At 50.5% G+C, this 19,573-nt stretch overlaps 9 protein-coding genes across 9 annotated transcripts; 5 read left to right on the top strand and 4 right to left on the bottom strand.

Moving 5' to 3' along the window:
* Positions 1–71: 71 nt before the first annotated feature.
* On the bottom strand, positions 72–1,512 carry pre8 (proteasome core particle subunit alpha 2). The gene is made up of 5 exons (XM_026767080.1): positions 1,339–1,512; positions 1,268–1,287; positions 1,162–1,212; positions 488–1,093; positions 72–436 (listed from the first exon to the last, which is right to left on the bottom strand). The coding sequence occupies exons 1-5, from the start codon at positions 1,380–1,382 to the stop codon at positions 318–320; spliced, it is 840 nt and encodes a 279-aa protein (XP_026623987.1). The 5' UTR covers positions 1,383–1,512; the 3' UTR covers positions 72–317.
* Positions 1,513–1,672: 160 nt separating this feature from the next.
* On the top strand, positions 1,673–3,281 carry BDQ94DRAFT_147814 (uncharacterized protein). Its single transcript, XM_026767079.1, has 2 exons — positions 1,673–2,622; positions 2,677–3,281. Exons 1-2 carry the CDS (start codon positions 1,801–1,803, stop codon positions 2,821–2,823), a joined length of 969 nt encoding a protein of 322 aa, XP_026623986.1. The 5' UTR covers positions 1,673–1,800; the 3' UTR covers positions 2,824–3,281.
* Positions 3,282–4,453: 1,172 nt separating this feature from the next.
* Positions 4,454–6,184, top strand: BDQ94DRAFT_160866 (uncharacterized protein; the record flags this gene model as incomplete). The annotated part of the gene is made up of 2 exons (XM_026769273.1): positions 4,454–5,478; positions 5,554–6,184. The coding sequence occupies 2 exons, from the start codon at positions 4,454–4,456 to the stop codon at positions 6,182–6,184; spliced, it is 1,656 nt and encodes a 551-aa protein (XP_026623985.1).
* Positions 6,185–6,594: 410 nt separating this feature from the next.
* BDQ94DRAFT_147813 (amidohydrolase family protein) lies at positions 6,595–7,862 on the bottom strand. Its single transcript, XM_026767078.1, has 2 exons — positions 7,417–7,862; positions 6,595–7,353 (listed from the first exon to the last, which is right to left on the bottom strand). The coding sequence occupies exons 1-2, from the start codon at positions 7,716–7,718 to the stop codon at positions 6,627–6,629; spliced, it is 1,029 nt and encodes a 342-aa protein (XP_026623984.1). The 5' UTR covers positions 7,719–7,862; the 3' UTR covers positions 6,595–6,626.
* Positions 7,863–9,507: 1,645 nt separating this feature from the next.
* BDQ94DRAFT_172403 (and other transporter-domain-containing protein) lies at positions 9,508–11,616 on the top strand (the record flags this gene model as incomplete). Its single annotated transcript, XM_026771953.1, has 4 exons — positions 9,508–9,940; positions 10,011–10,771; positions 10,822–10,828; positions 10,877–11,616. The coding sequence occupies 4 exons, from the start codon at positions 9,508–9,510 to the stop codon at positions 11,614–11,616; spliced, it is 1,941 nt and encodes a 646-aa protein (XP_026623983.1).
* A 1,442-nt stretch (positions 11,617–13,058) lies between these two features.
* On the bottom strand, positions 13,059–13,721 carry BDQ94DRAFT_172402 (cupin domain-containing protein; the record flags this gene model as incomplete). The annotated part of the gene is made up of 1 exon (XM_026771952.1): positions 13,059–13,721. The coding sequence occupies one exon, from the start codon at positions 13,719–13,721 to the stop codon at positions 13,059–13,061; it is 663 nt and encodes a 220-aa protein (XP_026623982.1).
* Positions 13,722–14,804: 1,083 nt separating this feature from the next.
* On the top strand, positions 14,805–16,321 carry BDQ94DRAFT_172401 (FAD-dependent oxidoreductase; the record flags this gene model as incomplete). The annotated part of the gene is made up of 2 exons (XM_026771951.1): positions 14,805–14,916; positions 14,976–16,321. 2 exons carry the CDS (start codon positions 14,805–14,807, stop codon positions 16,319–16,321), a joined length of 1,458 nt encoding a protein of 485 aa, XP_026623981.1.
* Positions 16,322–17,009: 688 nt separating this feature from the next.
* Positions 17,010–17,408, bottom strand: BDQ94DRAFT_63692 (uncharacterized protein). The gene has a single exon (XM_026776224.1). The coding sequence runs from the start codon at positions 17,290–17,292 to the stop codon at positions 17,092–17,094; it is 201 nt and encodes a 66-aa protein (XP_026623980.1). The 5' UTR covers positions 17,293–17,408; the 3' UTR covers positions 17,010–17,091.
* Positions 17,409–18,976, top strand: BDQ94DRAFT_63693 (RNA-binding protein). Its single transcript, XM_026776225.1, has 5 exons — positions 17,409–17,482; positions 17,581–17,661; positions 17,749–18,028; positions 18,087–18,524; positions 18,583–18,976. Exons 2-5 carry the CDS (start codon positions 17,622–17,624, stop codon positions 18,845–18,847), a joined length of 1,023 nt encoding a protein of 340 aa, XP_026623979.1. The 5' UTR covers positions 17,409–17,482; positions 17,581–17,621; the 3' UTR covers positions 18,848–18,976.
* The last annotated feature ends 597 nt before the right edge of the window (positions 18,977–19,573 follow it).

The raw sequence follows: 19,573 nt of genomic DNA, 5'->3' as shown, positions 1-19,573 counted from the left end.
CTGCAGATGCTGTGTGGCCTGCAGGCCTACAGCCCAGCAGCCCAATTACTGGGTCTAGGAGACAAAGTACAGTCGTGCAATTTCATTGACAATAGCATTCATTTCGGATCAGGTTTTTGAAGTATTACTGGCGAGTCTAGAACCGCCCAAATATTTCGTCAGGTTCCAGGGTCACTCCTGAAAACCCACCATTCAGCTCCCGGTTTCTGCGTTGTCGGGACGCCCTGTCATATCGTGGGAACCTCGCAAGACTTGAGTCGTGTCTATTATACTACAAGGCTCAATATGTCAAGATCTGTATAGATCTATGGAATAGTTCATAGGTTGGTGAGATAGTCCTCAATCTCCTCCTTACTCAGCTTCCTGAAGCGGGGTCCACGCGATCCTTCGACGCCCTCATAACCAAGCAGGTGATCGGCAGGAGGACCAACAATGCCTATAATCGTCAGCACGACAGCTATCAGGAACTGCCAGATGTGAAACTCACCAATTTCTATCGTATCACCGTTCATCTCTCCCTCGATAGTCTCCTTCAAAGTTAGAAGAGCGATGTGAATGGCATCTTCCAGCTCGAGACCTTCGGTGTAACGTTTCTCAAGGAATGTCTTTGCGCTCGTCGCGTGCCTTCCAATGGCCGTAGCCTTCCACGGATAGTAACTGCCACTGGGGTCGACTTGGTACAGACTGGGGCCACCCTTCAAGATACCACCCGTCTTGCCGGTTGCCTTCTTAGGCTCGTCCTCACCGTCACCCCGCTGAGCCTCTCCCGATTCAGGTTCAACGCCCTCGTCCCAGCCAGCAATCAACAAGCTGACACCGTACGGTCGGACACCACCGGACTGAGTCGCTTCTTGGACAACCCGGGCAACGTCCTGCACTAATATCCGGGTAGGGGGGTATTCGTTGTAAATGCGCTTGTAGCCAGTGTGAGAAACCTTGCGGGCCCGATCCACGAGCACACGGTAATCGGGACCCATTCCTGCGTAGACCATGCCGATGTCGGGCGTAATCAGGGAGATCTTGGAGAGGGAAGGTGGGTCAATGAGAGGCGAGTTCGCTTTCTTTTCGGTTGCAAGAACAATTCCGTTGGTAGCTATTGAGTAGCGTTGGTCATCAGTAGCTATTCGAAGCTAGCTCGAGCGGGTCAGAGCTATGTCATACCTTTGATGCCCAGAGCAGTTACACCCTGGTTAACAGCGTTCAAGGCATATTCTGAGACTCGTCAGCACAACTAATTCGGCTGCTGGCAGTGGCAGCGATTAATTACCAATCTGAACCAGCTTTCCGCTGAGCAATGTTAGCAAGGACCCGAGCTATCGAGCAGTGAGCTTCTCTTACCTGGGGGAGAACGTGGTCAGAGAGAAGGAGTAGCGATCAGCCATGAGTGCGTCTTTCCACAATTACAAGCTCCAGCGGGTATGAAAGTGTGCAGAAGTGATGGATGAAAGGTGAACGGAGATGGAATGAGGTCGTGGGGGATCAAGAATAGAGCTACCCTCAAGGACAGCAGGCGGCAGGATGTTGACGCAGCAGCAGCAGCACCGCCCGCTGGTTTGGCGCCAAGCCGCGCCTCGGGCGGTGACGGTAGGCGAGCGGCTAGTGCGGTTACGGCACGACTTCTTCTCCACATCGCCTTTTTAAGCTGGCCTCTTTTTCCCTCACCCACTTTTCCCTCTTTTTCCTCCTCGTCCTCGCGCATCTCCCGCCACAGACGCCTACCAATCGCTGCCAGAGGTTCTCAGATCGCTGGTAGGTCTGAGAATCATATTATGCCATTAGCTCTGAGACTGTTCAGGCAGAATGGACCTGCGCAATGAGCCGCTCTGGCAGTGGCCTTCTAGCTCTGCCTCCGTCTCAGCCTCGGACCCTGACTTTGATGTAAGGCAGAGTCCGGAAGATGACGATGGACCTGATGGCTCTTCGCAACCTTCGGGCGAGACTTTCGAAAAGCATTACCCTCCTCGTACATGTCGCATCTGCCTGGAGACCGTCTACCCTACTTTCCCTCCTCCATCCGAACACTTGCCTGGGTTTCTTCAGTCCAGGCAACGCGTGACATACCAGTCCTCAGACCCGGAGTCTGGTCGATTGCTTCGCCCTTGCAAATGCAAAGGATCCTCGCGTTATGTGCATGAGGGATGTCTACAACTTTGGCGACACGCGGACCCAGGTTATGGCAAGAGGAATTACTGGCACTGTCCGACTTGTGGTTTCCATTATCGCTTAGAGCGCCTCCGGTGGGCACACTGGATCAGTAGCCCATTGACGCAGCTTGGACTCACCCTAATAATTCTAATGTTGACTGTATTTTTACTTGGTTTTATTGCTGACCCGATCATTAATCTATACGTGGACCCTATGGACCCCATTATTCGCTCGGACTACTGGGATACGCGTCCTGTGACGAGTATCTTACCTGACAACGAAGAGGCTTCCTGGACTGAGCACTTCATCAAGGGACTAGCCTCTTTGGGCTTTCTGTCTTTCATCAAGGCTGTGTTTGCGCTTTCTTCATGGCATGGATTGACACTGCGCGGCACAGGGATGTTTGGCGGAAGGAATTCTGGCCGCAACCGGGTCGCGTGGCTGGTCATCGTCATCGGTGTTGGTAGTTTTCTTTGGGTATGTTCACAACCTATAATCTTTTTATTGCCAATTTCTGACCGCAAATGTTAGGCTGTTTACAAAGGTGTAAGAACATGGAGCTGCAGGGCTTTAGAAAAAGCCGGAGAGCGAGTCATGGATGTTCCGTTGCCTGATGACGAAGATGAAGATGATAAAGCCTCTGCGGAAAAGTCCGACGAAAGTAAGAAGGAAGATTGACCCTGGTCCGACGTATGCCATCTACAGTCATGAATCTTCGTATTCAAGTTTGTTTTCTATCCTTCTAAGTGCTCTATTCGCTGGCGATATTCACGCACTACTTTGAGTTGTCACACTCCTTATCAATGAGGTGCCAATCAGTCACTGTGCGAAGAACGATGCAGACCCTCGCTAACCTCACAGCTCATGTCTGTTAAGTAGTGTGGCTGGCGAGGACGTTTTGTTCTTTCCTTTTCACCTGCTTAGTTCCGCATTCATGACTGGAGGGAGGGTCAAACTGCATTCTCGATTAAACTAGACGCTCGATTCTTTTGGAATTCTTTTGGTAAGCGTCATGGATTGAGGTGCGGTACACTCATAATATGTAGTTTTCATATACCCTGAATGTTATTTACATTGTGCCTTTATTTCATATGTCATTCTCAAGTAGTTAGTTAGTTTCTCAGGCCAAGCTGTGCTGGTGGACCGTAAGACTGAGACTTGCCCCGTTGCAACGATCGAGGCAATCCTGCTTCTGTATCTTGAATAGTTTACAAAAAGTTTAATGCCTACGAGCGAATAGGGACACCCAACTCCGATTATCCGCGGATTATTTCAGGGATATTTGCCAACCGTAGGTCAACATCTATTCAGAGACCAGATATCAAAAACGATATATTAGCAATAGCAATCGCGTTCATGCATTTTTCTTTATTTTCTACTGTGTCATTTTTCTGCAAACAGCGACTTTCTTGATCCTTCGCCCATGCCGTCATCACCAAGTTCAGTACTCATTTATAGATAGTAGTCGTTGAGGCGAACCACGGGAAGGGCCGTTCCGCCTGTGGTTGATCCACTATAACACGCCCAACTATGCATTCATGTGGTAAAGGCGAGTATGGCGTTCTTGAGGCTGTCTTAGCTATGCAGTGTAATTGACGACCGGGAGAATGTCACAGGACACTTGGTCGGTCTCATCTCAAGTGACAACTTCCGTACAGGTTTCCCTACCCATGGCGATGTGGTCTAGTCTTTCTCTGTTCTTTATGTCAATGAAACCCAGAATAATTGGATACGCCCATACCCTTACTTTTTGTCATAAAGGATAGAGCAATTGTATTGGCATCAACCACCTGTAGACTGGAATGGTTTGATATTGTACCCGCGATAGCAACTTCCCAGACCAACTTGCTAGATAGGCAGAATGTCACATCAGTCTGATCACCGTCCTTGTGCTCAGAACCGCTGTTCCTGTGCTCACAGTCGCACCATTCAGTGGTTCAGCAGCCCTCTGGAAGCAGTATACACAGTGAATCCTCCTGCTTAGTCGGCGATGAGATCGCATTGTCGGGTCCGCTCTGATAAGTGTTCTCAGGAAGATGATCTTCCAGTGTTCTTCTTCTTCTCTCGTCGTCGCTCTCTTTAAGGCCTCATCATATTCAGTCTTCATCAAGATATCTGAGCAGTTGTGATACTGTGTATGTGCTTTCTTCTTCAAGAGCAGTGATTCATATTTCTTCATCACGCAAGCTGTTGCTTCTTGCTCTCCAGTGTTCGTGAACGCATATGAGCAGTTGTGATACCTTGACGTGGGCTTCTTTCTCCAGGAACACTTGTGCACAGTTCTGAATCACGCGACCAGTTGCCTATCATGGCATCGGAACCTACCACCAGTGGCACTCTCTCCGCCAAGTCAAGCATAGACTCCGGTATTCGTGAGCTTTACCGCTACCACCTCGCATACCTTGAGAGGCACCCCGAGGAGGCACAGGAGGAAGACCATGAGATGGTCTTTCCCATGGAAATAGACGATGATTCCACTGTCGACGCTACCATGGCAAATTCCACCTACAGCAGAAATGAAAGCCTCGGGGAACCTGGGCCCACAGTGAATGAAGAACCGATGGGCAAACCCACTCTGACCTTTTCCTCTCAAAATAGACCCGATTCTGGAATCGATATCACAGGCTCTAGTCTCCCGCTTCCTCCAGGCGTCAACACCGAGCCTTTTCCGGAATACTACAGATCGTGTGAAACGCAGGAGGCCCACGAGAACAAGCAGATTGAGGAAGCATACAATCTAGCTATCGCCAAAGTCTGTGAGGACGTCATAAAGTTCGGACAGATCGATTTGCGGGCCACAGCGCCTCTTGCCTTCACTATGGCGGATGATGATAAAGCTATCGCCAGTTCTGCGGCTAATGAACAAGACATTCCTAAGATCGAGAGTCCCCCTACTCCGGCCTCATATTTGAGCACCGAATTTTCGAACACCCAGCACTCAGGAGTGGGCTCTGATTCTTTTCAGCTTGTGCCTGAGGAGCGCAAGAAGGATGCCCTCGAGCAAATCAGGGCCATGATCGCCTCAGATCATATGAAACCATCTACCAGGACGCGCTTCGTGACGATGTGCAATACTATTCTTCGTCTCGAGTTCCTTCTGTTTCGCAGACATGTAACTCCCGTGGACCCAGTCCTTGGACTGACCAGTGAGGAGGTCGAAGAGGTCATGTACCACTTGGAAGATCTCAGAAGGACCCTTGGAATCATCGACAGAATCCTCCAGCAGGAACTCACTTGGGCGCGCCGCGTTGAGCTTTCGGTCAAGTACATTGCTGAGGATACTCAGTATAACGTGGTGACTCGCTTCAGAAATATGGCAGAAGTGATTATTAGGCAAGTCCTCTCCCAACTCTCACTTGATACCAGAAAAGCAAAGCAAATATAACTAATGCCTGCCCTTCCAAACAGCCATATGAACAAGCCCCGCCCGTCCGAAAGACGCCTTCTCGCCGTCTTCTTCGACTTCTTCGACGCGTATCTCTACACTGATTTCATCAGAGATTACCAGCGGCAGCTTCCTGTTGAAGAGAATTGGAACCCCGTCCGCGTGGAAATGACCCGCGCCTTAATCGCAGTCTGGGATTTGATCAACCGGGCCATCGAGAGCTACGATGCCATCATCAAGGTGACGATGGACATCAAGGGCAAGTACACCGAACCCCACTTCCGAGAAATGCAAGAGGCCCCTCAGATCTGGATCAATGCTATGCTTGAGCATCATATTGAGGGTGAACGGGAGCGGCAGCGCCAGGCTGCTCAGCGGGCAGAGGCGAGGGAGGTTGCGCGTGAGCAGGCGAGACTTCAGGCTGAGGAGGAGCGCCGCAACGAGGAGAACAAGAAGGTGAAGGAAGAGATGGAGATAGAAGATGAGGAGGCTGAGACAGTGGTCGGGGATGGTGATCGTGTTGGTCTTAATGCAGTGGGTATGTATCCTGGCGTCATAGTCAGGGACTTGGCGTACGAGGCGATCACTAAATCTGAGCAGCCTGCTGTGCCTGCCCCCAAGAACCCCGAGGACTCTGAGACGACTGGGGCTTGAGGTGAATATGAGGTGACCTTCAGGTTTGAATGACGACTAACTGATACTGGTTCGGTCATGAGCTGATTCAAAGATTGGTGTGAGAGAAGAGAATCCTACGGGACTGATGCACATGCAAGAAACGGTAATTTCAAGATACCAATAAGAGAAGAGAGAAAGCAAAGGGAAGGATAAAAATCCAAAACACACACAAAAAAAAAAAGAAAGAAAGAAAGAAAGAAAGAACGAAAGAAATAAAAGAAAATAAAAAGACAAAAAAAGAGGAATAAGGAATGGGGGTGGTGGATTGACAAAGCAGCACATCTACATATTTACCCCTACGATGTAACTAGATTTCAAGATGTAATCTAGTGAAACCATCCTAGCTCGTCAGCCAAATACCATGAACCCAATCCACAAAAAGAAGTCATATTCATTTCATTCCATTAGTCCTAGTTCCAAACTAAGCCTTAACCTTCGCATCATAATCCCTAAACGCCCCCAACTTGAATAACCTCGCCGCATTATCCCTCCCGATCTTAGCCTTATCGGAAAGATTCAACTCCGCGCCATCAAACCAAACACACGCATCCTCGAACGTCTCGAACGGATAATCAATAGAGAACAAAATGCGATCGACCCCGACCTCCGCCATACAGAAATTCAACGTGGTCGTCGAAAAGTGCCCAGAAGTCGTAATCCAGATATTCTGAGCAAAGTACTCCCGAATCGTCTTCTTACACGTCTCCGCCAATCCCAACAACTTCTTGCGGTCCTCGAACCAATGATTAATGCGCCACATATCAAACGGCACATGTTCACCTAGATGACCCATGATGAGCTGTAGGTTGGGGTGACGATCAAACACGCCGTTCGTGACCATCCCCAGAACATGCAGACTGACGCCCTGCGCGAAGCTGAGCGGCGGACCCACGAGCCATTTCCGGTCTGCCCAGAGCTTCTCGTAGATGGTGCCGGTGGGGTTGCGAGGGTGCAAGTACAGAGGGACGTCGAGTTCTGTGCATGTTTGCCAGAAGATATCCCAGGAGGCGTTGTCATAGAAGATCATGTCGTCGCCGTCGGGGCCGGCGCGTTGGGTGTCGTTTACTAGGGCGCCTTTGAAGCCGTAGGTTTGGACGCAGCGGCGGAGCTCAGAGGCGGCTTCTTGGGGGTTGTGCATGGAGAGGGTTCTTCATTTGGGATTAGAGTTAGTGTGGTAAGGTAGGGTATGGAGATGAGGGAGGGAGGTTTACGCAAATGCGCCAAAGCGATCGGGCTTGTCGCGGATCTGCTCTGCGATGTAGTCGTTGATTTCAACGGCTAGGGCTTGGGCTTCGACGGGATCCCAGATGTCTTGGACACCGGGGGCTGTGTAGGAGAGGATCTGGTATCCCACGCCGTATTTGTCGGCATGTTCGATGCGCAGCTTGTTGATGTCGGTGATTTCCTTGACGTGGGTTTCGGGGTCGACGGAGAATAGACTGGCCCACCAGCGCGTCTTCTCTTCGAAGCGGGGAAGCGCGAAGGCTTCTTCGAGGGCGATTTTACCAAGCATGTTGTGTACAGGGATGTGTGAGTAGAGAAGGAATCAAGGTAGTTTGGGATATTGTACAAATTGCTGGAAAAGAAGTGAGGAGATGGTGTCTACTTATAAACTGGGTGATGCCATCATCGAGAAACAGAGGCGGGTCGGAAGCGGGTATGTTCCCCCTCTCGACCCTTTGCCGACCCATGGACTCGCCGGTCAAATAACATTAGAGTCTGTGGGGTATCACGAGTGGGGAGGAATGGATAGTACATACTTTGTACCTGGATCTATCCGTCTGCTGTTCCGATAGCTAGCAGGAGTGTCTGCATCCGACCATGCGGATAAGCTAGGATGGACAGAAGAAGCGGCATACAAGTCGGCTAGAACCGATGTCGTCACCGTCCGTTCAGACTATGCAAACGTGCATCGTCACCATCCTATACAAAACATTTTCCCTTGCTTTTACCAGCGTGGTCCTTGACCAGTAATTGTCCCTCTGGCTCGGATAATAGTCTGTAGTCAGTTTAGGAGTTCTGGTGCCATCGTGGAATGCGGGGTAGTAACTGTGACGTTCGACTTCCCTGGCACTCAACAGATGGACCTGTAAGGAGATCCGAACGGAAAAGCGGCATCAGAACCATCGGATGACCAAATACAATCGATCCTGGGATAAGGAGAGTAGCATCAATGGTCTAGCTCCATCCGACGGGCCTGGCGCGATCCGACGGTGGAGAAGAGCGACCCCGCACGCCAGTTAACCTCTAAGCGACGGCGATCCGGGGATTTGAAGATGACAAGTGAGTCTCGGTAATCTTTTCCACCCTTGCTTTGTTCGTGGTGTCTGGCTCGATGGTCACCTTAATTTCCCAGGACTTCCATGACCTTTAGATTCGGAATCAAACATTGCCCCGACGTCGACGGATGCAGTCCAGATGGCAACTCTATCTTTAGCATCTGGGGTTGCATGGCCATGCGGGCGTCAAAACCGCTATCCAACAGGGAGGGTGGCCTCATTGCAGCAAGCGATGCTTGTACAACCACAATGTTGCCCACTGATTTCCCGAAATGACACTCCAGGCGACTGGGAACCACGTCTCTGATTACGGCCAAAGGCCGTCTCCAAGCCTCAAGGAGCAGCCAACCCCAGACAGAGACTGGATGAGTCTCATTCCCTCTTTGTCTTGCATGTGTCCATAGTGAATCGTGTCTTTCCCTGTCGCTCGTTAGTCAGACTCCAGCCTTTCTCTTCCTTTTCTTTCTCGTACATTCTCACCTAAGGATAAACAAGCAACGCTTCCGGCCTCAGTACTTGATCTGTTTCAGTGGCCCATCGAGGTCATCGCCCCGGGATGTTGGCTGAAACGGTGAGTTGACAAATGTGTCAGTTGTGCGAGTGGTGATGCATCCCACTCCACTCTTCTGCACGCCTTTCCTTTCCATATCCCTGCACCACATCCTACGCGTTGAACAGTTCTTTGTATCGTCCAATTTATCGCTGGTAGACCTGCTTGGCTCGTATGCTCACATCCGCTCTTCTCACCATACGGTTCTTTGTTGATGCTTGCATCCTTTGTTGATGCACCTCGGAGTGGCGCCAACGGTCCAGCCAGGTTTACGATCCATCCTTGTGCAATGAGCCATTCATGTTGTTTTCTCCGGTCTCGGTCGCTAATCTGTTCCTTCATTTTCACTGTTCATATAACTCTTCACGTTATCGACACCATGCTAATTCTTGCTGATCTTCACGCAGTCTCTCCTTTCCACACCCCCCACAGTATCAGCTGCCATCATCGCGACCAGATCCCAATATCTGCAAATGTTTGGAAAAGAGGAATGCCCGGTCATCGGGGAGCCTATCTTCGAGAACAAGCCCTCGAATGATGAATATGTATCTGACCATAGGGAAACCATTCGTCTCCAGCGTTCGTTCGGAACAGCTGCAGAGCGAGCGCGGCGAAACATGAACGCGAAGCTGGCCAACCCGCTAGCCGGATATACCCAAGAGGAATTGCGTCAGCAGGGCATCAACTTCGCCATCACTCACCAGATGGGTGACGAAGAGGATGTGCGTGCCTTTGCAATGGGTGCCATGCTGGCGCAAGTCCCTGAAAGATATGCAGAGGTGCCCGGTCTGACGCCCCAAGAGCTGGCAGTGCTGGAGAATGAATACGCTCATCGCTGGTCCCAGCCATGGACAATGTACCTGGTCATTTGCTTGTGTTCCCTGTCGGCTGCTGTTCAGGGAATGGGTAAGTTCAAGACATTCCTCAACACGCCTGATGTGGCACGACACAGGCTAAGGCAATCGTGCACCTGCAGATGAAACCGTCGTCAATGGCGCCCAGATTTTCTATAAGCATCAGTTCGGCATTGATCGTGGCAGCGAGTCAAGGTCAAATTGGCTGCTTGGTCTCGTAAACTGCGCACCCTACATGTGTTGTGCTCTGGTCGGCTGCTGGCTAACTGTCCCGTTCAATGCCTGGTTTGGCCGACGAGGCACCATCTTCATTACCTGCTGTTTTTCGGCCATCACCTGTCTCTGGCAAGGGTTCGTCAACACTTGGTGGCACATGTTCATTGCGCGCTTTGCTCTGGGCTTTGGCATTGGACCCAAGTCAGCTACCGTCCCGATTTACGCCGCAGAAACCGCCCCTCCAGTCATTCGTGGTGCCTTGGTCATGCAATGGCAGATGTGGACCGCCTTTGGCATCATGTTCGGCTATGTCGCCGATCTGGCTTTCTTCGAGATACAGGACCCTGCAGGTATTGTCGGTCTTAATTGGCGCTTGATGATGGCATCGGCCTTGTTTCCAGCCCTCCTCGTCTGCTGCTTTGTATTCACGTGCCCCGAATCGCCTCGCTGGTACATGTCACGCAACCGCTATGACAAGGCCTATGAGTCCATGTGCAGTTTACGCTTCAACAAGGTCCAAGCTGCGCGTGACTTGTACTACATGCACACATTACTGCAGGCAGAGACGGGCATGAAACTCGGGCAGAACAAACTCATCGAACTCATCGCAGTTCCCCGAAACCGGCGCGCATTGATTGCATCGGAGCTGGTCATGTTCATGCAACAGGTATGTCAACTCCCTACTGCAACTAAGCTCCTGCTAACTGATTGCATTAGTTCTGCGGTATGTTACCGAAAAACCCCAGAATGCAACGTACTAAATGTCCTGCAGGTGTGAATGTTATTGCCTACTATTCATCCGAGATCTTTCTCGGGACTACGGGAAACTCTCTGACGCAGTTGTCCGTATCAAACCAGCGAAAGGCACTGGCAGCATCTTTTGGCTGGGGTATGATCAACTGGCTTTTCGCTATACCGGCTGTATACACAATTGATACCTTTGGCCGTCGCAACCTTCTCCTCACCACCTTTCCTCTAATGGCTTTGTCCATGTTCTTCACCGGCTTCAGCTTCTGGATCCCGGAAGATACGCACTCTTCAGCCAGGCTTGGATGTATTGCATTAGGCACATATCTATTCGCGATAGTGTATTCTGTCGGGGAGGGCCCTGTACCATTTACCTATTCCGCCGAGGCCTACCCACTTTACGTCCGTTCCCACGGCATGGCCTTGGCGACTGCGACGACATGGCTGTTCAATTGCCTGCTAGCCATCACCTGGCCATCTCTGCGTGCGGCATTTACCCCGCAGGGGGCATTCAGCTGGTACGCGGGGTGGTGCATCGTCGGGTGGTGGCTGATCCTGATGTTCATGCCTGAGACCAAGGGGAAGACGCTGGAAGAACTGGACCAAGTCTTTTCAGTTCCCACCCGCTTCCATGCCGCATACGGTCTTCGCCAGATCCCTTACTTTTTCCGAAGGTACATTTTACGTCAGAAAGTCCGCCCGGAGATCCTGTATGAGCGAGATGACGAGGTCCCCATGACCGAGGCTGGCTACAATACTGCCTGACGATCTCGCTGAATCTTTCAAAAATCTCATGTCATGATTGATGGTCATCTGTATGAAGGTCTACACGAAATGGAGGATATGGTATGATCATGTTGCTTAGCTTGTAGCAGAGTTGTCGAGCAATTGCTTTGTCAAATAAATCTTAATCAATCAACTAGACCGGCAAAAGTATCCCTGATTCAGTCATGATCCCAATCAGCAATGCACCGTTGATCCTAAACCAATTCATTACTCATTCTCAGGTGTCTATTACAGTATCCTCCTCTCCATCGACCCCACACGAACCCAATCGTAGCAAAACGCAATAACGCATTCCCATCCCCTCCACGGAAATCCCCCTGCAGTGGCAACCAAGGTGGCAAAGTCGCCCGTGCCTGGGCGATTACGCATACTGGGTATACTAACTAATGCGGCGCTAATACCTAGCAACCATGACGCCCCCCACCTCAGCTGAATCATGGTCGGGCCGGGACAAAGCATCCACATGATTCGATCGATAAGATCTTGAACTGAGGCATATATGGTATAAATGATGTATTAATATTCTCGGTATGTCTATACTAACCAAGAAGAGGCATAAGTCCTTGTATGCATGGATAGGTGGGGTTTAGTATTATGAATCTAGTAAGTTTGGTTTCAACTAGTGGGGACTCCTTCATATATAGTCACTCGGTCACTAGTGGTATGGATGGGTGCTAGTCAAGATTAGGATCGGAAATAATTTCCTTATTGCTTTGCATGGTTTAATCTAAGATAGTATACGTATACGCGATATAATCATTAGATTCCATCATCTGGACAGAGTATCACTGAGCAGCTGATAGGTGAGAAAATAAAGTGCGGAGCTGGGCTGAGCTGAACTCTGGCCCACCTACCTAGTATACTGTAGTTATCTTGTCCGTCCAATCTGATCGCCTCTCGATGAGGACGTTGCACACTAGCTAGTTAGCAGCCGGGAGTAGATATCGGTGGTATACCCTCCTCGGAAATTCCGATTATTCGCCTGCTCGGCTAATCCTCCATATACAGCGAGTGTCGGCTAAGAAGAGTAATTCCGTAGTGTCAGTTACCGTTGGAGTAGCTGCATTGGGCGTCGATACTTAGCAGACTAGACTATCCGAAGGCCCAAAACAGACGGCCTCCGAGTTAGTTGGTTCTAAGCAAAAGATGATGTGGGCCAGCGCTATGGTGGCTATCCGCCGATCACCGCTAATATCACAAGGTCAATACCTGCTGAATTCAACTGAACAAAGAGTTTACTTTAACTGTAGCTCAAAGCTCAATTTGAATCTTTGACTAATACCGACTGTGTGGTAAATGTAAACTACTAGAACTGCATAGCTTGGCAACCGATAGTATCAAATTCATGCAGGAGGCCTAACGTTCATCCCACGTCCAATCTTGACGTGGCAAACACTATACACAAAGCAGTATGCAATCAATCAATGTCTCTTCACCCTCTTCCCCTCCTTAGCAGCTCTAATGACATCCTTGATGCTCTGCGCCGTATACTCATCATAAGCGGCCCTCAACCCCCAGACCGCCCAACCTACCAACGCAACCAAAGCCAAGAACACATGCGTGACAACCCACTGCACGCCAAACAACCCTCTACAGAAAACCGGCCAATTATCCAACCCATGGCAAATCACCCACAGCTGCAGCGTTAACCACCACTCATTCTTCGGCGGTGTCTTCCCATCACTCGTTTCATCCAGAATGACACTATTCAAGTTACGGAAAAACGCAATCTTGAACGAATCGGCCGGTGCCGTCCATTCATCGACGATTAAATCCCCCTCTTCTTGCTCGGGAGCCCGACCCCATTCGTGGACTGTAAATAATGGGATCGGCACGTTGCCATCGGACGGCCGATAGACTTTGTATTCCCCGTTGAGAGTAAACCAGGCGGCGCCTTGCACGACGCGGAAGTATTCGACGCGCTTTTCGTGCCAGTGTGGGCCTGAGGTCCAGGTGCTGCCCGGGGGCAGAGTGATGCGGACTTTGCAGGAGGCGGAGGTGTATTTGGGGAATTCGTAGACGACGTCGCCGGGGCGTGTGAAGGTGAATTTGTCAATGGTGTTGGTTCTTGGTATTTTTGGCATTTTTTGGGAGCAAGGTGCAGGGTTTATTGATTTCGGAGATTTAGTGATAACGAGTTGTAGGTGTTTGAGTGAGCTGGCTGAAGGATTGTTTCTGCATGGCGTGCAGTAAGTTCGAGGATGTAGGTATGTTTATATGGATTAAAGTATGTACACTTACTACATTCGATGGTCGTGGTGGATAGGTCATAAACGTCGGGCTGGACTTGCAGGTATGCTTTAGTTTAGGTCCCACGGGGCAGGAATGGGTAGCCTGACCGTAACTGATGTCTAATTGGATTGTATGGTTGATTGGAGCTGAAGTGGGTTCGTCCGTGTTCCAACAATGCTTAAACTCGGTATGCAAGGAGGAGGGGTTGCATCGTAAGGTGTCCAATGATGGGGTTTCCGTTTGCGCTCAAACCTTCGCGCCAACGACAACGTGCATTTCAGCTGAGTACATCACCTCTACCTAATTGGAATAATTAGTATGTAGTGTGTTGCATCGTTGCCCAGAGCTAGATTAATTATAGCCAAGGATGTGGTGTTGTTGGACACTTGCGATCCTCCGGGGTTTGAGCAATTCCGTCTACTTCCTTAGTAGACTATGGAGTACTATGTTTGTCTCCACATGACTTGCATCGACAAGTCTGTATTGTTACTGTATCTACGATGCTCTTTACTCTCATGTCCTTGACTGATGTCTGGCTAGTTGGAATTGAGTTCAGCTCCTCGCCTACGTCAATGCATAATCGTCGTCACAGCTGCATACAACCCACTAACGTGCGGCTTCAACGTGCCGGTTTTTACCTACCATATTTTGCTCGTGTAAATACTCGGAGCAAGATGTACGTACGGCTGAGCAGTGACCCACATGGCTGCTCTCTCATGATGATCTCGTGGCTCTACCTGCCTGATGACGGTAAAGCGTCGGAGATGAGACAAGTGCTACGGGCGTTGCCAGTATAGACTTTGTGCAAAATTCTTTGTAGTTCATATTGCGTAACTCGAGGGCTTGCTCCGGCTATATAAGACCACTCCTCTTCTCCCCTGTGAGTATACGAGAAGACATCATCCTAGTCTCCAATGACAATGAATATGACTACAATGACTGCAGACGGAAAGATTGTCATCGTTGGCGGTGGGCCAGTGGGCTCCCTGGCGGCCCTCTATGCCAGCCACTACCATGACAATGTAGAAGTTTACGAACTTCGTGGCGGTTTGTACTTCCCAAAGAGCTCTCATACCCATATATCCAGCCAACTGACTTTTCCCTAGATGAGCGGCAGAATCCAGCAGGTGCCTCTCCCCTGCTCCAGAAATCAATCAACTTCACTCTATCCGAGCGGGGCATCAGAGCCCTCGAGAAGTCTGGTCGAACCGACCTACTTCGTGCCATCATGCGGACTGCCATCCCCATGCACGGTAGAATGGTCCACGGAAGAAGCGTCTCAGGAAAACTCCAAGAGACATTCCACCAATACGACGTACACGGGAACTCCCTATACTCCCTGGACCGCAAGGCCCTCAACATAGCCCTCCGTCAAGAGCTCGACGCCACCCCCAACGTCAAGATGTTCTTCCACCACAAACTCATCCGAGCAGACATGAACACCCGTAAGGTCTGGTTCGAGCAACGAGAAGAATACTCACCAACCACATCACCATCCACTACTCCTCCACCACCAAAAGAAGTCCCTTTCGACTTCCTCATCGGCGCCGACGGCGCTCACTCCACCACCAGACAACAAATAATGCGCTACACTCCCCTGGACTACCAACAACAATACGCCGACACAGTCTGGTGCGAACTGCGCATCCCTCCCACCGAAAAAACCAACTCCTTCCGTCTGCGCCCCAACTACCTCCACATCTGGCCGGGAGGCGAATACATGTTTTGCGCGTTCCCCTGCCCAGACCAATCCTTCAACTGCATCCTCTTCGCGCCAGCATCCCGGCTCGACGCTCTGAAATCCTCCCCTCCCGCCACCCTCTTCGACTTCTTCGACACCCATTTCCCAGGCGTCTGTCCAGACCTGATCTCCCAGTCCTCCCTCTCCCAGCAATTCTACCAAAGCCCACACCTCCCCCTCATCGGCATCAAATGCAGCCCGCACCACCTTGGCTCAGCGGCCGTCATCATCGGCGATGCCGCACACGCCATGTTCCCGTTCTACGGACAGGGATTGAACGCGGGGATGGAGGATGTGAGGATCCTGTTTGATTTGCTGGACGAGCATCGCGTGTTCGGCCATGGCAAGTCATTGGACAAAGACCATGCCCGCGCTGCTGCGTTAACGGAGTACTCGAACCAGCGTGTTCGCGATGCACATGCTATTCATGACCTCTCGAGGAGGAATTATCTTGAGTTACGCGGTGGGGTTAACTCTCCTGTTTACAAGGCGAGGAAGTTTGTTGAGGAGGCGCTGCAGAGGTATGTGCCCCTATTGGGGTGGAGGACGCTGTATTCGAGGGTTAGCTTTAGTGATCAGCGGTATTCGGAGGTCGTGGTTAAGAATGAGTTGCAGGGGTGGGTGTTGTTGCTTATGTCTGGATTGGGGGTGTTGTTGCATGTGCTGGTGTTTGGGGTGTTGGGGGGTGCGTTTTTGGGGTTGAAGAGGTGATGATTATCATTGTGATGGATGGTGTGTAAATAGCATGATGTATATGAGTGACTGAGGTTTTCTTTGTTCTCTGGGGGGTCCTTGAGAAAATAAAATAGTATATCTATGAGCTTATTTATATTATTATATTCATTTGTCTCCTGAGAGTGAATAAGTTGAGTTGGCTCGGGCGTATTACTCAAGTGTAGGGACTGTTGTTGGCTCGATGAACAATCAATTAATCTGACTACTACTAGGGCTGCTTATCTCAATCAATGGTACCAGGCAAGGACAGTAATATAACTATTGCTTGCCCTCTATCTCCAATGCAGATAGATCGTCGTGGAGAACCCGCATTCCATGTACCATACATTACCACGTGCAAGGCACATAAAAAATATCATAGAAGTCTCTATTTTGACGAATGCGTGTTTTCTACTAAGCAATTACAACATGGGATCCATTTCACGAGTATAGGTATCATTTCTCTTTTTTCTTTTTAAATCTATCTTGAATAAGTGCAAGGGGATACAAGTCATCACATCGTCAGACAGCAGTTGGAACGATTGTTGATCCGCATGTTTTATAAACTCGGAACAGGTCTGTGTGAAATCTTGCTTCATCATTGAAGGATGACTTGTATGGGTGTGGAACGCTGCAAATGAAAAAAAACATGCAATAAACGAAATGGAAAATTGAATATTGGCGACATTTTTGCAAGTCTGCCGAGCAGCTGACGGAATGCATTAATCCCGTAGCTTGGAAGCTGTCAGATACTGTTTATTAAACAGTCACCATAGCGAGTAACATAGATATCTGAGTTGATTCAATCCCGCTGCAGGGAAGAATATTAACGCTGTTAGAGAAGAAGGAATGAGAAGAAAACAAAGGGCGGCTTTATATGAGGAAAATCTCCCCCGGTTCGCTAACAGGCCAATCATCGGCAGCGCAGAGATTAATCCATCTCCAGCTGTTTGCGCTGTTTGCGGCATTTGCGCTGTTTGGTTTCATTTCGCATCGAAAAAATGTAGAGGGCAATTTTCTGACGCAGGCTACAGCGTCGACGTTTTTTCAGTGTTGACTTTCACTCTTTTTGTTGTCCGGGGGTTTTATCTTGCCTTGGGAATTTTCTGGAAGGCAGTCGTTGGCTTTTCTGTGACGCTTCTTTTGTCCTGTTCACCGGTATGAATCCCCTCTCTTCATGATCGTGATCGTCTCTGTCCGATTAGGAAATAAGTAAATTCTGTGTCAATCCATACTAACGAACTTTGGATCGATAGACTATACCCCTCCACCCCTCACTCCATATTCTACCGTCACAATGGTCGACGCTCCCGAGAGCCCGAGGCCCCAGGAACAAAGTGTGTAGGCGATCGCATTGGGCTGCTCATCTGGGGCTGGATCCAATTTTTTCAAGGCCATATCCTAAATCGCTAATGCGTGCCTAGCTCCCCAAAAGAATGTCTACCAGAATGGGGTGAGAACCACAGGCCGGGCCTTCCACTCTCCCAACTGGCGTGTGAAGCGCGAAGAGAGCCCTAGTGGGCAGAGCGCCGCTGCCGGATCTCCCGGTCCCAAGACAAGCACCTCGAGACTCGCATTCAGCAGACCCAGCCCGCATGTGCCCCAGGCTATTTCGGAGGGTCGCCGTCTCTATGTGGGCAACATGCCCTACACGGCCAAGTCGGAGGATGTGCAGGCTCTCTTCGATGCGGCTGAGTTCCGAATGTATGGATTCTTTTGAACTGAAGACAACCGTGGGAGTTCCAAACTGAGTGCTTAATAGCGAGCGTATCGACATCGCCATCGATCCTTTCACCGGCCGCAACCCCTCATACTGTTTCGTCGACCTGGAGACCAAGGAGCTGGCTGAGCGCGCCATGACGGAATTGGACGGTCGGGACATGCTTGGTCGTCCCGTCAAGATCAAGCCCGGTGTCGTGAAGACCCAGAGTGAACGGGCTCAGCAACAGCAGCAACAGCAGCAGCGCTCCGATGCCTCCCCTCGTGAGACGCGGTCTTCTCCGTTCAGCATGGACCGTTGGCGCCGCGGTGACGAGGCCCAGCCCCCGCGCACTCCCTCGAAGACCACTACCACCACCACCGCCAGCACCCCCTCAAACAGTGATCCCAGCCGTCGCCTCTATGTTGGCGGCCTGCCGAGGTTGACGGACCAGGAGGCCATCACCAGCAACATGACCAACTTCTTCAAGGATTACAATGTGTATGGATCAGTCCTTGAGTGCGTTGATTGTTCGGGATATGCTAACCTGGCTGTATAGTGAGAATGTCAGCAAGCTGTTCGCTCCCCACCCCGCGAAGAGATTCGAGCCCGGTGACCACTACTACCTGTTCGTCGATTTCAGCAGCGTCGAGGAGGCTGAGAATGCCATGAACGCTCTGAACCGGGCGGAAGGTCCCTGGGGTGCCGTCCTCAGGGTTCAGAGAGCCCGTGGAGAGAACAACTCGCAAGAGCGGAGACCCAAGTGGTCGTCCAGCCGGGACGAAGCCACCCCGGCTGCTGAGGAGGTTGCAGTCGCTGCATAGTCGTCTCAATAGCGCGACACATCTGAGCAATCATCCATCATGGGAACAAGACTTCACCCCCAACACTAAAAATAGATGCCTGACGTTGTTACGATATGAATAAGGGGCTGCCACCCCAAAAAAAGAAGTTACGAAGTACGCTCATCCGCCTCCGCCTCCGTTGATAAGCCGCGGACCGGGAGCCAATGGCACGCCATGGGTCTGCGGAAAGGGGCGATGCTTAGCAGGGCTGCTTAACCCGCGCTGAAGCATTTATCGATGGCCTCGAACTTTGTACCCGTAGGGCTACGCATCTACCGTACGGATATGAGACGGAGACGGACACTAAAAAAAGGGGGGAGGATACGGTTAAAATTATCGGCCCGATGGCCGGAAAAAGCATTGCATAGCAGGACGCTTGGGATTTACCTATCTATAATATCCACAAATGCACATAATCACTCATGAATATCTCCCGCTACGTTTTCCTTTTCGGGTATATCTGGCAGTAGATAGTATGTAGTAGTTTGTATAGGTCACGCGCACTCGTGAAAACTTCAATTCCCGCAAACTAGACGGAATCGACCGGAGCATCACCCAATATTGGGCTCATTGGGTCCAGACTATGGTGAAAAATCGCTCATGTAAATCGACCCCAGGAGTACGGGGTAATGAGGAGTTCGGCTGATAGTCGTCTAAAGTCCCACCAGGGAGACATGCAAGGGACCCAATCGGCGTGGCTCCATT

This window comes from Aspergillus welwitschiae (genome assembly GCF_003344945.1).
Source record: "Aspergillus welwitschiae strain CBS 139.54b unplaced genomic scaffold BDQ94scaffold_26, whole genome shotgun sequence".
NCBI lineage: Eukaryota > Fungi > Ascomycota > Eurotiomycetes > Eurotiales > Aspergillaceae > Aspergillus > Aspergillus welwitschiae.
The sequence above is the reverse complement of the archived record's forward strand: the minus strand, read 5'-3'. Positions and strand labels throughout refer to the sequence as shown.

Bases quoted from the DNA above. Each gene is read 5' to 3' on its own strand.
- pre8 (XM_026767080.1), bottom strand. From the start codon at position 1,382: ATGGCTGATCGCTACTCCTTCTCTCTGACCACGTTCTCCCCCAG. The intron at 1,094-1,161 runs GTATGACATAGC...GCTACTCAATAG, and splicing joins AACTGCTCTGGGCATCAAAG to CTACCAACGGAATTGTTCTT. The intron at 437-487 runs GTGAGTTTCACA...TGACGATTATAG, and splicing joins CGGTGATACGATAGAAATTG to GCATTGTTGGTCCTCCTGCC.
- BDQ94DRAFT_147814 (XM_026767079.1), top strand. From the start codon at position 1,801: ATGGACCTGCGCAATGAGCCGCTCTGGCAGTGGCCTTCTAGCTCTGCC. The intron at 2,623-2,676 runs GTATGTTCACAA...CGCAAATGTTAG, and splicing joins GTGTTGGTAGTTTTCTTTGG to GCTGTTTACAAAGGTGTAAG.
- BDQ94DRAFT_147813 (XM_026767078.1), bottom strand. From the start codon at position 7,718: ATGCTTGGTAAAATCGCCCTCGAAGAAGCCTTCGCGCTTCCCCGCTTC. The intron at 7,354-7,416 runs GTAAACCTCCCT...TCCCAAATGAAG, and splicing joins GATCGCTTTGGCGCATTTGC to AACCCTCTCCATGCACAACC.
- BDQ94DRAFT_63692 (XM_026776224.1), bottom strand. From the start codon at position 17,292: ATGCCGCAAACAGCGCAAACAGCTGGAGATGGATTAATCTCTGCGCTG.
- BDQ94DRAFT_63693 (XM_026776225.1), top strand. From the start codon at position 17,622: ATGGTCGACGCTCCCGAGAGCCCGAGGCCCCAGGAACAAA. The intron at 17,662-17,748 runs GTGTGTAGGCGA...ATGCGTGCCTAG, and splicing joins CCCGAGGCCCCAGGAACAAA to CTCCCCAAAAGAATGTCTAC. The intron at 18,525-18,582 runs GTATGGATCAGT...CTGGCTGTATAG, and splicing joins TTCTTCAAGGATTACAATGT to TGAGAATGTCAGCAAGCTGT.